Raw genomic sequence first — 12,714 nt, 5'->3', positions numbered from 1 at the left:
GGCGCCTGCCACGATGCCTGGCTATTGTTTTGGTTGCAGCCGTCATTGTCGTTTGGCAGGCCCAGGCTGGTTTCGAACCCGCCAGCTCAGTTGTATATGGCTGGTGCCTTAGCCTCTTGAGCCACAGGCGCCGAGCCTATATATATATATATATATATATATGCGCAATTGTCATTGTTGTTTATCAGGTCAGGGCTGGGCTTGAACCCACCAGCCTCAGTGTTTGTGGCCGGCACCCTGCTCACTGAGCTATGGGCGCTGAGCCTGTCTTCCTCTTCTACTGATGTGTCACCATGCCTGAAGTCACACCATTAGATCCTTTTTCTCTTAATCTTGTAGGCTTTTTGCTCTTTAGGAGCCCTCTGCTTCATTTCTTTTCTTTTTTTTTTTTTGAGTTTAAATGCATTTTATTTTTAGACAGCCTACATGACATGTTTTTCCTTAAAAACAATGCCTCCACTCCAAATAAATCACAGTTAAAATAAATGAAGAACTCAAGATGACCTCAGTCCCGTTTGTCTTAAGTCCTGGTGTTGTACGGATAACAAGCAGCAGCCAGTTACGATGACAAGTGATAGATCCAAAGTAATTGCCAAATTTGTTAACATTTTTCCATTTCTAAACCATCCTTAAAGAAAATCATGTATGGGTTCACACCATCCTCACGGTAGTCCAGGACAGCAACCATGCCATCTGGATTCATGTTTTCATCAATAAAGAACTGGTAATTTTTGAAATTAGCCAGGGTGTGCTTGATTTGTTCTGCAGCTCCTTTCTAAAAGGTTTTACTCTTTCTGATCTCTATTCTTCAAGTTTGTCTTTGATTGACTTCATGTAATCTTTGATGTACTTTTTGTAGGCTTTTTAAAATTTATTTTTATTTGTTTATTTTTATTTATTTATTTTTTTGCAGTTTTTGGCTGGGGCAGGGTTTGAACCCACCACGTCCGGCATATGGTGCCAGTGCCCTACTCCTTTGAGCCACAGGCGCCGCCTCTTTTTGTAGCCTTCTTTTGTGAAGCTGGTTTCCTGCAGGTGATGGTTCATGACAATATCAACACCAGTGATAACTGTGCTTTCGGTACCTTCGCTGGTATCTTCGCCGGTACCTTCGCCCTCAGGTCCTTCAGCAGAAGCATTTCCACCAAAGAGCGAGTCATCAATGTTACCCTCTGTTCTACTGACCATCTTCCCCTCTACCTTCAGGCACAGGCCGTCCTGGATCTTTCTGATCTTGTAAATGTCAGAGAACATCTCATTGTGGCTGATGAGGTCCCGTTAGATAATCATGATGGCGGCTGAACCCAGACGGCTGCGGAGCCTGGAGCTTGGAGCGAACCCGGTGGAGCAGGTGCGGCGTTCGGGGGAAAGAGGGAGCAGGCGGAAAAGCTGCTTTATTTCTTTTTAAATTAAGTGTCTTATTTTGAGATAATTATAAATTCACATGCAGTTGAAGAAAAAATATAGAGAGATTCCCATGTATCCTGTACCCAGTTTCCCCCAGTGGTAACATCTTGCAAAACTTTAGTACAGTATCACAAGCAGGACATTGACAAAGATACAGTGAAGGTACAGAACATTTCCATCATCACAAGGATTCTCTCAGGTTGTTCTTTTATGAAAACACACTTCCCTCCTCTCCCCCTTCACCCTGGAAACCACTAATCTGTTCTCCATTTCTATGACTTGTGAAGAAAGTTATGAAAATGGAATCATACAGTATATATCCTTTTGAAATTAGTTTCATTTACTCAACAGAATTCTCTGGAGATCTATCCAGGTTGTTGTATGTATCAGCAATTCACTCCTTTTTAGTGTTGAGAACTATTCCATGAAATAGACATACTATAGTTTAACATTCACCTGATGAAGGGCATCTGGATTGTTTCTGGTTTGGGGCCATTATACATAAGCTGTACATTGTGTACAGGTTTTTGTGTGAACAAAAGTTTTCATTTCTCTTGTATAAATGCCCAGGAGTTCAAGTTCAGGGTCATATGGCAAGTGTATATTTAGTTTCTAAAGAAACTGCCAAACTGTTTTCCAAAGTGGCTCTATCATTTGCATTCTCCCCAGAACAATATGAATGATCTAGTTTCTCTCCATCCTCATCAGCATTTAATAGTGTCGCTTTTTAAATTTAGTGATTCTGATAGTTTTAACTTAGATTTCCCTAAAAGCTAAGGATTTTGAACATCTTTCTGTGTGTTTATTTGCCATTTATATATCCTCTTTAGTGAAATGTCTCTTCACATTTTTTGTCCATTTTCTGATTTGATTTTTTTTTTTTTTTTACTATTGAGTTTTGGGAGTTCTTCTCCCAGTCTATAGCTTGTCTTTTCATTGTCTTAGCAGAATCTTTCCCAGAGCAGTTTTTAATTCTGATGAGATCCAAATTATCAATTTTCCCCGTATGGCTCATGCTTTTGGTGTTAAATTGAAGATCTCTTTGCTTATTCCTAAACCCTGAACATTTTCTCCTTTTTTTCTAAGTTTTATAATTTCATGTATTACATTTTAAGTTAGTGATCTATTTGAGTTGATTTTGTATAACATGTGAGTCTTAGGCTGAGGTTCATTTTTTTTTTTGCCTGTGGATTTCTAATTGCTCCAGTACTCTTTGTTGAAAAGTCTTTATTTCCTCCATTTAATTGCTTATACACCTTTTTCAAAGATCATTTTATCATACTTGTGTGTATCTATTTACGGGTGTTGTATTCTATTCCATTGATCCATGTGCCTTTTCCTCCACTAATCGCACAGAGCCCTGATTTGTAGCTATGTGATAAGTCTTGAAATTGGTACACTGATTCCTCTCACTTTATTTCTTCTTTAAATTTGTTTTCATGGGGCGGCGCCTGTGGCTCAGTCGGTAAGGCGCTGGCCCCATATGCCGAGGGTGGCGGGTTCAAACCCAGCCCCGGCCAAACTGCAACAAAAAATAAAAGTAGCCGGGCGTTGTGGCGGGCGCCTGTAGTCCCAGCTACTCGGGAGGCTGAGGCAAGAGAATCGCTTAAGCCCAGGAGTTGGAGGTTGCTGTGAGCTGTGTGAGGCCACGGCACTCTACCGAGGGCCATAAAGTGAGACTCTGTCTCTACAAAAAAAAAAAAAATTTGTTTTCATTATTCTAGTTCCTTACCTTTCCATATACATTTTAGAATAATCTTGTGTATATCTGAAAAAAATCTTTTTTTTTTTTTTTTTGAGACAGAGTCTTGCTTTGTTGCCTTCGGTAGAGTGCCGTGGCATCATAGCTTATAGCAATCCTCAGACTCTTGGGCTCAAGTGATTCTCTTGCCTCAGTCTCCAGAGTAGCTGGGACTATAGGTGCCTGCCACAACACCTGGCTGTTTTTAGAGACGGGGTCTCGCTCTTGCTCAGGCTGGTCTCGAACCATGAGCTCAGGCAATCCACCCGCCTCGGCCTCCCAGAACGCTAGGGTTACAGGTGTGAGCCACCATGCTAGCCTGAAAAAATTCTTACTGAATTTTGACAGTAATTGCGTTAAACCTTTATATCAATTTGAAAATTGACATATTTACTATGTTGAATCTTCCGATCCATGAACACAGTATGTTTCTACAGTTTTTAAAATCTTTTATGTCTTTCATCAATGTTTTGTAGTTTTTTTCATACAAGTCCTATATATGGTTTTCCATTTTTTTTTTTTTTTTTTGAGTCAGAGTTTCTGAGCTGTTGTCACAGCTCACAGCAACCTCTGGCTCTTGGGCTTAGGTGATTCTCTTGCCTCAGCCTTCTGAGTAGCTGGGACTATAGGTGCCCGCCACAATGCCCGGCTATTTTTTTGTTGCAGTTTGGCCAGGGTGGTGTTTTTCCATTTTTAATTGTATTTAAAAAAAAAAAAAACCTAAACTTTACCATCCTACCTATTTTTAAGTGTACAGTTCAGCATCATTAAATACTTTCATATTGTGTAAATATCATCACCCTCCATTTTTTTTTAACAAGTCTATTGTTCTGTTATCCAGACTGTAATACAGTGTCATCATCATAGCTCACTGTAACCTCCAACTCCTAGGCTCAAGTGATACTCCTGCCTCAGCCTCCCAATTGGCTAGGACTATGGGTATACATCACCACACCCAGCTAATATAATTTTTTTTCTTTTTTTTTTGTAGAGACGGAGTCTCACTTTATGGCCCTCGGTAGAGTGTCGTGGCCTCACACAGCTCACAGCAACCTCCAACTCCTGGGCTTAAGTGATTCTCTTGCCTCAGCCTCCCGAGTAGCTGGGACTACAGGCGCCCGCCACAACGCCAGGCTATTTTTTGGTTGCAGTTTGGCCGGGGCCGGGTTTGAACCTGCCACCCTGGGTATATGGGGCCGGCGCCTTACTGACTGAGCCACAGGCGCTGCCCTATAAAGGCTGGACCTGAAACTCTGTAACTCCCCACTTCCCGCTTCCCCCAACTCCTGGCAACCACCATTCTACTATCTGCTTCTATCATTTTGACTACTCTATGTACCTCATGTAAGTGGAATCATACAGTACTTGTCTTTTTGTGACTGGCTTATTTTACTTACCATAATGTCTTCAAGGTTCATCCATGTGGTGGCAGTTTATTTCCTTCCTTTTTAAGGATAAAGAATATTTCAACATCTGTATATACCACGTTTTGTTAATCCATTCATCTGTCCATAGGCACTTGGATTACTTTAACATTTTAGCATTTGTGAATAATGGGTGTACAAATATCTCTTCAAGACCTTGCTTTCAATTATTTTGGATACATACCCAGAAATTAAATTGTCTGAATCATATGGTAATTCTATTTTTTTTTTTTTTTGAGATAGAGTCTTACTGTGTTGCCCTGGGTAGAGTGCTGTGGCATCACAGCTCACAGCAACCTCAAACTCTTGAGTTCAAGCAATTCTCTTGCCTCAGCCTCCCAATAGCTGGGACTACAGGTACTGGCCACAATGCCTGGCTATTTTTTTGTTGCAGTTGTCATTGTTTAGCAGGCCCGGGCTGGGTTTGAACACCCCTGCCTCAGTGTATGTGGCCGGCACCCTAACCACTGAGCATCGGTGCCAAGCCTGGTAATTCTATTTTTAATTTTTTGAGGAACTGCCATACTGTTTTCCATAGTGGCTATGCCATTTCATATTCCCACCAACAGTGCACAAGGGTTCCAATTTCTCCACATCTGTGCCAACACCTTTTTTTTTTTATTATAGCCATCTTAATAAATGTAAGATGGTAGCTGATTGTAGTTTTGATTTGCATTTCCCAAATGATTAGTGATATTAAATAGCTTTTCATGTGCTTATCGGTTGTATGTATATCTTCTTTGGAGAAATGTTTTGTTTTTTTTTTAATGGTGATAACTTTTAATAGTTTTATAGAAATGTTTTGTTTTGAATGACTATAAATGGTTATTGTATTTTGAATTTTGGTGTTCACATGTTAATTGCTAGTATCTAGAAATACAATAGATTTTTTTTGGGGGGGGTGTTTGTTTTTTGCAGTTTTTGGCTGAGGCTGGGTTTGAACCTGCCACCTCTGGTATATGGGGCTGGTGCCCTATTCCTTGAACCACAGGAGCCACTCAGAAATACAATCGATTTTTTAATGTTATTCTTGAACATTTTATCTTTGCTGAACTCACCAATTCTAGTTTTTTCCTTTTTGTAAATTCTTTAGGATTTTCTACAGAGACCATCATGCCATTGGCAATTGGGGACAGTTTTATTTTTTCATTTCTAATCTGTATACCTTCTATTTCTTTTTCTTGCCTCAGTGCATAGGCTACAACTTTCTAGTATTAGGTTGAATAAGAGTAATGCGAGCAGGCATCCTTAGCTTGTTCCCTAACCTAGTGGGAAAGAATTCAGTCTTTTAATATTAAGCATTGTTATCTGTAGGATTTTTATAGATGCTCTTTATCAAGTTGAAAAAGTTCCACTCTATTCTTAGTTTGTTGAGAGTTTCCTCATTATCACAAATGGGTATTGAATTTTGCCAAATGCTTTTTCATCATCAGTTGATATGATCATATGATCTTTCTCTCTATCTCTTCTTTTCTTTCTCTCTTTTTTTTTGGGGGGGGGGACAGGGTCTTAATCCTATTCTTCAGGTTAGAATGTAGTGGCAGCATTATCATAGCTCACTGTGACCTCAAACTCCTGGCCTCAAGCAATCCTCCCCCTTGGCTTCCCAAAGTGCTAGTATTACAGGTGTGAGTCACCGTGGCCAGCCCTGATTTTTCTTCTTCTTTTTTTTTTTTTTTTGTAGAGACAGAGTCTCACTTTATGGCCCTCGGTAGAGTGCCGTGGCCTCACACAGCTCACAGCAACCTCCAACTCCTGGGCTTAAGCGATTCTTTTGCCTCAGCCTCCCAAGTAGCTGGGACTACAGGCGCCCGCCACAACGCCCGGCTATTTTTTGGTTGCAGTTTGGCCAGGGCCGGGTTTGAACCCGCCACCCTCGGTATATGGGGCCGGCGCCTTATCGACTGAGCCACAGGCACCACCCCTGATTTTTCTTCTTTAGCCTATTAACATGGTGGATTGCATCTGTGGAATTAAGTCAACTTTATTGTGTTGTATGTTTCTTTTCATATATTGCTGAATTTTATTTGCTAATATTTTGTTGAGAACTTTTGCATGTATATTCACAAGAGATACTGGTCTGTAATATCTTTTTTGTTGTGTTTTTGTCTGTTATTCCTACCAGGATAGTACTAACATCATAAAATGAATTGAGAATTGGTCTAACCTCTTCTATTTTCTAGAAGAGATTGTGTAGAATTGGTTTATTTTTTTTTCAAATTTGGTAGAATTTTCCAGTGAAGCCATCTCCCTGTAGATATTTCAGTTTGAATGAAGTGTAGAAGTCATCCTTCCATTTACATCTATCTATTCTCCCCCATTTATAGTATAATCATCTTGAATATTTCCTCTAGAGTAATTAAAACCCATATCAGACAGTGTTATAATTTTTGTTTCAGTATCAAGCATAATTTATAAAACTCAAGAGAAGGAAAGTCTACTGTTACTAACTTACATTTTTTGTTTACCATATTATTCTCTCTTTCTTCCTCATGTTCCAAGAGTCCTTCTTTTATTATTTCCTTTTTGTTTAGTGAACTTCCTTTAGCCATTATTCAGAGTAGATATGCAGGCAACAGATTCTCTTAGTTTCCCTACAGTTGAGAATGTCTTGCTTTCCCCTTCTTTTTTTTTTTTAGTTTAGATTTCAGGGCAGTTTATTTGAAAAAAATTAAGTAATTGCAAGTCCCCCTCCACCCCTAAATAGAGAGCCTGTCTCTATATGTAGGTAGGATGAGAAATGTGTGGTCTCACTGTGCAAGTTATTCTCCAGCCTTTGGTATGTGCTGTCCTAGTCCTGAGTCCCTCTTTGACCACAGCAACTTGTTCATAGAGCAGTGGTGCCACCCTTGTGGCACTTTAGGTACCATCTCCTGAGTTCACTGATCACATTCCAGTCACTGTTACCAATATATGAATTATCAGTAGTGGTCAAAGGTAGACCAGAGGCACAGGCTATTGAGGGAATACCTTCTACCAAAGAAGAGTTCTAAGTTTGTTAAAGTGCTTAACTACAAGATAAAAAGAGTTGGGAAGGTGCCTACTAGAGAGAAATCAAGCTACAATCTGAGGGGCTTCTGGAAAGATATAATAAAAAAGTCCACAATAGGAAGTCTGCTCACATCATTTCAATGACAAGAAGGAAAAAGTTTGAAGCTTAGTCTCTGAATTACTCAAGCTCTGAATAAAAGGTATCCCTAGCTAGAGACTAGCTTCTTTAACTCCTTGTGGAAACTGAATGAAATGTTTATCACTAGTCAGGTGTGGTAGCTCACACCTGTAATCCAGCACTTTGGGAGGCTGAGGCAAGTGAACTGCTTGAACTCACGAATTTGAGACTAGCCTATGCAAGAATGAGATGTCATCTCTATTAAAAAAATATGTAAGTGTTTATCACTGTCTTTTTGCTCTAACTCTTCTTTCACTAAATATCGTTCTAATGTGAAATGTAGTTTCCTCAATGGATTTCACCATTATAAAAAGAATGTCCAGGGCGGCGCCTGTGGCTCAGTGAGTAGGGCGCTGGCCCCATATGCCAAGGGTGGCGGGTTCAAACCCAGCCCCGGCCAAACTGCAACAAAAAAATAGCCGGGCGTTGTGACGGGCGCCTGTAGTCCCAGCTGCTCGGGAGGCTGAGGCAAGAGAATCGCGGAAGCCCAAGAGTTAGAGGTTGCTGTGAGCCGTGTGACGCCACAGCACTCTACCCGAGGGCGGTACAGTGAGACTCTGTCTCTACAAAAAAAAAAAAACAAAAACAAAAAAAAAAAGAATGTCCATTATGAGCAAATGAACAATTTAAGTATGGCGTAAAAACCACTTTCGTGTAAGGTAGTTAGCCAAAACCTGGGATGAGATGAGAAATCTGAGTTTCCAAATCTGAGAAGCTCATATCCAAGAGCAAAAGGTCCTTAATCTATCTACCCTCTTGGCATGATTACAAGATCCAGGACTCAGATGTCATAGTAGTAAGGGAGAAGTATCCATCAGCAACAGTGGTTATCTAGTCCTAGAAGTTCAAGTATACAGCCTTGGCAGTCACTTGTAAGTCCAGTGGGCTGTAGCCCAGCCCTGGCCCTTACATAGGTCCCTATGGTGAAGAAAACAGGCATGGACTCGAAACCGACGGCCACAATGGGGACAGGCATGCAGAGCTCCAGCATGGGTCTTCATATGTTCTGTCAGATGGTGCTTCAGTTTGAAGCGCTTGTTGCAGATGCCACAGCCAAAAGGCCGAAGGCTGAAGGTCAGCATGATATGCCGGTCACGCTTTGGCTTCACTGCAAATCACTTCCCACACAAGCAACCAAAGAGTTTTCCATCTCCAGGGGGTGTCCCCCCTGGCTTCACAGACCTATGCACAACCTGCCCAGTTCCCCCAGGTCCTCCACCACCTGACAGGATTTCATTCCCATGAAGATCCACGGGTTTCCATGATGGCCCTCCACCCCCAGATGTTGCCCCTGCCCCGGAGGGCAACAAGAACCCTAGCTCCCCATTCCCTTCAGTGTCCCCTCCAGGAAACACTTTGGTTTCCTCCTTTGCTCCTCCAGACTGAGTTCCAACTCCTGATATCTCCTCCTTAGGTTCTAAGGGTTCCTGCTTAATGTAGAAGACTTTGGGGGGCAATGTGGCAGGAGGGGCAGGAAGCTCAAGTGATGCGCTCTCACTCTCTGGAAGCCTGAGGGGAGTTACAGATATGGGTAGTGGGTGGGATCCATGAGGATGGGTTAAACTTCCTGATACTCTCTGAGACTGAGGAGTCTGAGAGAGTACAGCTGACCCCTGGTCCTCTTCTTCTTCTTCTTCCTCTTCTTCTTCCACCTGAATTTGTAACACTTCCCCCAGTTCACTCCCCTCCCCTCCCACAGGGCTCTCAGTGGAAGCACAGTACTGCACTGGGGTCTGGAAAGAAGAGCGAATGCACCAACTTCTTGGAGAGGATGTGGTGGAAGTGGTGGAAAGAAGTGTGTGGTAGGAGGTTGCTCCCCGGGCTGAAATTCCACCACTTGAACTTTCCAGTTCTCTAAGAATCTCTGAACACTGATCTACTACTTGCCACATCTGAAGGCCACTGGCCACAAGGAGATGGGCAGGGAGCGCATCCAGTGGGAGGCGGAGACGCCCTGAATAAATAAGCTGGAGCAGCCCCTCAAAGGCATCGGCTTCAATGACACTGGGCAGAGTGAGACGGGGTGCATCCCCCAGAAGTAGCTTGTCATGGAAGTATGGAGAGGCAGCAGCCAACACTGCTTTGTGAGCCCTAAGTTCCCTACCCTGCACCAGGAGGGATACATCACAGAACTTTCCTTCTAGCCTGTGGCGGTTCAGGGATTCCAGCAGTGATGAGCTATGCTGCGGGAACTTGATCTGGATTGTCCGTGGGGCTGAGTTACAGATCGGGGAGGAGAGTACAGAAGGCAAATGAGTCGAGGTATCCATGGCCTCTTCGGAAAAAGAGATCCCAGAGGGTCTAGGATTTAACTTCCAGATGCTATGTAAGATGGTGAAGAGGTCCTTCAGCCATGAGCCTGACCCTGCTGGCCTAGGAATGCTCCTGCCCCGCTGCTCCGCTTCGCCTTACAGTGACCACAGAAGCCAGCTCCCAGGAAGCCGTGGCCACTGGGATTCCCCGAGTCCGGACCTGGCAGCCCGCTCTGCTGACACACCCCCGCGTTTTGTCCCCTTCGTTTTTGAAGGATATTTTCACTGGATATAGAAATCATGATTGATAGGTTATTTCTTTTAGTACTTGAAAGATGCTGCCACTTCTACTCTGTTTCCTGATTTTAAATCCTGTTTAATTCAATTGTTCTCCTGTTGTGTCATTTCTCTCCATGGCTTTTCTGTCTTTAGTCTTCAGAAATTTGTGTCGTTGTTTGAATTTCTTTGGGCTTATCCTAAATGGAGCCCACTGAGTCTCTTGAATCTATAGGTTTATATCTTTTGCCAAATTTGGGACATTTTTGGCCATTATGTCTTTGCATACTTAGTCTTACCCTATTTATACTTTCCTTTTGAGACTTCAATGACACCAGTGCTAGATCTGATTTTTTTTTTTTGTCAAAATCCTACATGTCCCTGAGGCACTGTTTATTTGTTTTTTCTATTTTTTCATTTGAGTTAAGTGTGTTTGTAATTATTTATATATTAGACAGAGTCTTATTTTGTCGCCCTTGTAGCGTGCTGTGGCATCACAGCTCATAGCAACCTCAAACTCTTGGGCTCAAGCTATTCTCTTGCATCAGCCTCCCAAGTAGCTGGGACTACAGGTGTCTACCACAATGCCTGGCTACTTTTTAGAGGTGGTGTCTTGCTCTTGCAGGGGCTGGTCTTGAATGAGTAACTCAGGCAATCCACCCACCTCGGCCTCCCAGAGTGCTGGGATTACAGGTTATTTTTATAATGGATGCTTTAAATTCTTTGTCAGATAATTTTAACGTTTCATCCCAGTGTTGGCGTCTATAGATTATCATTTTTCATTCAGTTGGAGATCTTCCCTGTTTCTAGTATGATGAATAATTTTTTATTAAAACTTGGACATTGGTTGGGTGTGGTGGTTTACATCTGTAATCCTAGCACTCTGGGAAGCTGAGGCAGGTGGATTGCTTGAGCGCACAGATTCGAGACCAGCCTGGGCAAAAGCAAGACACTGTTGCTACTAAAAAATAGAAAAATCAAGGCAAGATTGATTGCTTGAGCCCACGAGTTGGAGGTTGCTGTGATCTATGACGTCACAGCACTCGACCTAGGGCGACAGGTTGAGACTCCGTTTAAAAAAAACAAAAAACAAAAAGCAGGCCTAGCGCAGTGGCTCATGCCTGTAATCCCAGCACTCTGGGAGGCCGAGGCAGGTGGATTGCCTGAGCTCACAGGTTCCAGACCAGCCTGAGCGAAAGTGAGACCCTGCCTCTAAAAATAGCTGGTTGTTGTGGTGGGCGCCTGTAGTCCCAGCTACTTGGGAGGCTGAGGCAAGAGGAGTTCTTGAGCCCAAGAGTCTGAGGTTGCTGTGAGCTGTGACACCATGATACTCTACCAAGAGTTAGACTCTGTCTCCAAAAAAACCCACAAAAAACAATAAGCCTTCTGTTCTGCCTGACTTTTTTTATTTTACATTGCTGTTAGGGAAAGGAGGGGTGAGGTGTCCCCCCATTACTGCCAGGTTAGCACAGAAGTCCATTCAGCCTCTGTTGGTGTTGGCATCTGGGGGTGGTGGTGTCTCTTTATTACTACTGAGTTGGGTGGGAGTTCTGGCTCTCCCTACCCTTCCACTTACACCCCAGGGAAAAGGCAGTCTTAATACTGCTTAACCAGCAGTCCCCAACGTTTTTGGCACCAGAGACTGGTTTCATGAGAGACAATTTTTCCAGTCCTGGCTGGGGGTAGTTTCAGGATGATTCAAGTACATTGCATTTATCATGTACTTTATTTCTACAATTATTACATTGTAATACATAATGAAATAATTATACAATTCACCATAATGCAGAATCAGTAGGAGCTCCAAGCTTGTTTTCCTGCAACTGAGATTGTTGCAGCCGCTCCTCAGCACTAGCATCACTGCCTCAGCTCCACCTCAGATCATTAGCATTAGATTCTCATAAGCAGCACACAACCCAGATCCCTCACATGCTCAGTTTATAGTAGGGTTTGTACTTCTATGAGAGTCTAGAATGTCCCTGCTGATCTTTATTTTTTTTTTTGCAGTTTCTGGCTGGGGCTGGGTTTGAACCCGCCACCTCCAGCATATGGGGCCAGTGCCCCACAGGCGCTGCCCTGTCCCTGCTGATCTTACAGGAGGCAGAGCTCAGGCAGTGATGGGAGAGATGAGTTGCTGTAAATACAGATGAAGCTTTGCTCACTTGTCCACTGCTTATCTCCAGCTGTGTGGCTGCCTTCCTAACACTTGTCCGGGGCCCAGGGGTTGGGGACCCCAGTGCTTAACAATGGTAAAAGTCCTAACTCTCCACTAGGCTTCCTCTGATACTGCCCAAGCAGGAAGGGCATAGAGTGAAGTGCAGGTTCCCATGTGGTTTTCTCATTACTACCAACCAGGGACGAAAAGTGCTAGCTCTGTACTTGGTCTTCTCTGTTGGATGGGTCAGGACATCTTATTATAGCTTGGCAAGGGTGGTATTCTAGGCT

At 42.9% G+C, this 12,714-nt stretch overlaps 1 protein-coding gene and 1 pseudogene across 1 annotated transcript; both read right to left on the bottom strand.

Moving 5' to 3' along the window:
* Positions 1-601: 601 nt before the first annotated feature.
* Positions 602-1,290, bottom strand: LOC128577684 (translationally-controlled tumor protein-like; annotated as a pseudogene).
* Positions 1,291-8,607: 7,317 nt separating this feature from the next.
* Positions 8,608-10,214, bottom strand: LOC128577673 (zinc finger and BTB domain-containing protein 9-like). The gene is given in 1 exon segment (XM_053579958.1): positions 8,608-10,214. A coding segment is annotated over 1 exon segment (1,404 nt). The 5' UTR covers positions 10,012-10,214.
* Positions 10,215-12,714: the final 2,500 nt, after the last annotated feature.

This window comes from Nycticebus coucang, chromosome X, assembly GCF_027406575.1.
Source record: "Nycticebus coucang isolate mNycCou1 chromosome X, mNycCou1.pri, whole genome shotgun sequence".
In the NCBI taxonomy this organism is placed as follows: domain Eukaryota; kingdom Metazoa; phylum Chordata; class Mammalia; order Primates; family Lorisidae; genus Nycticebus; species Nycticebus coucang.
This window is presented reverse-complemented; position numbering and strand designations above follow the sequence as displayed.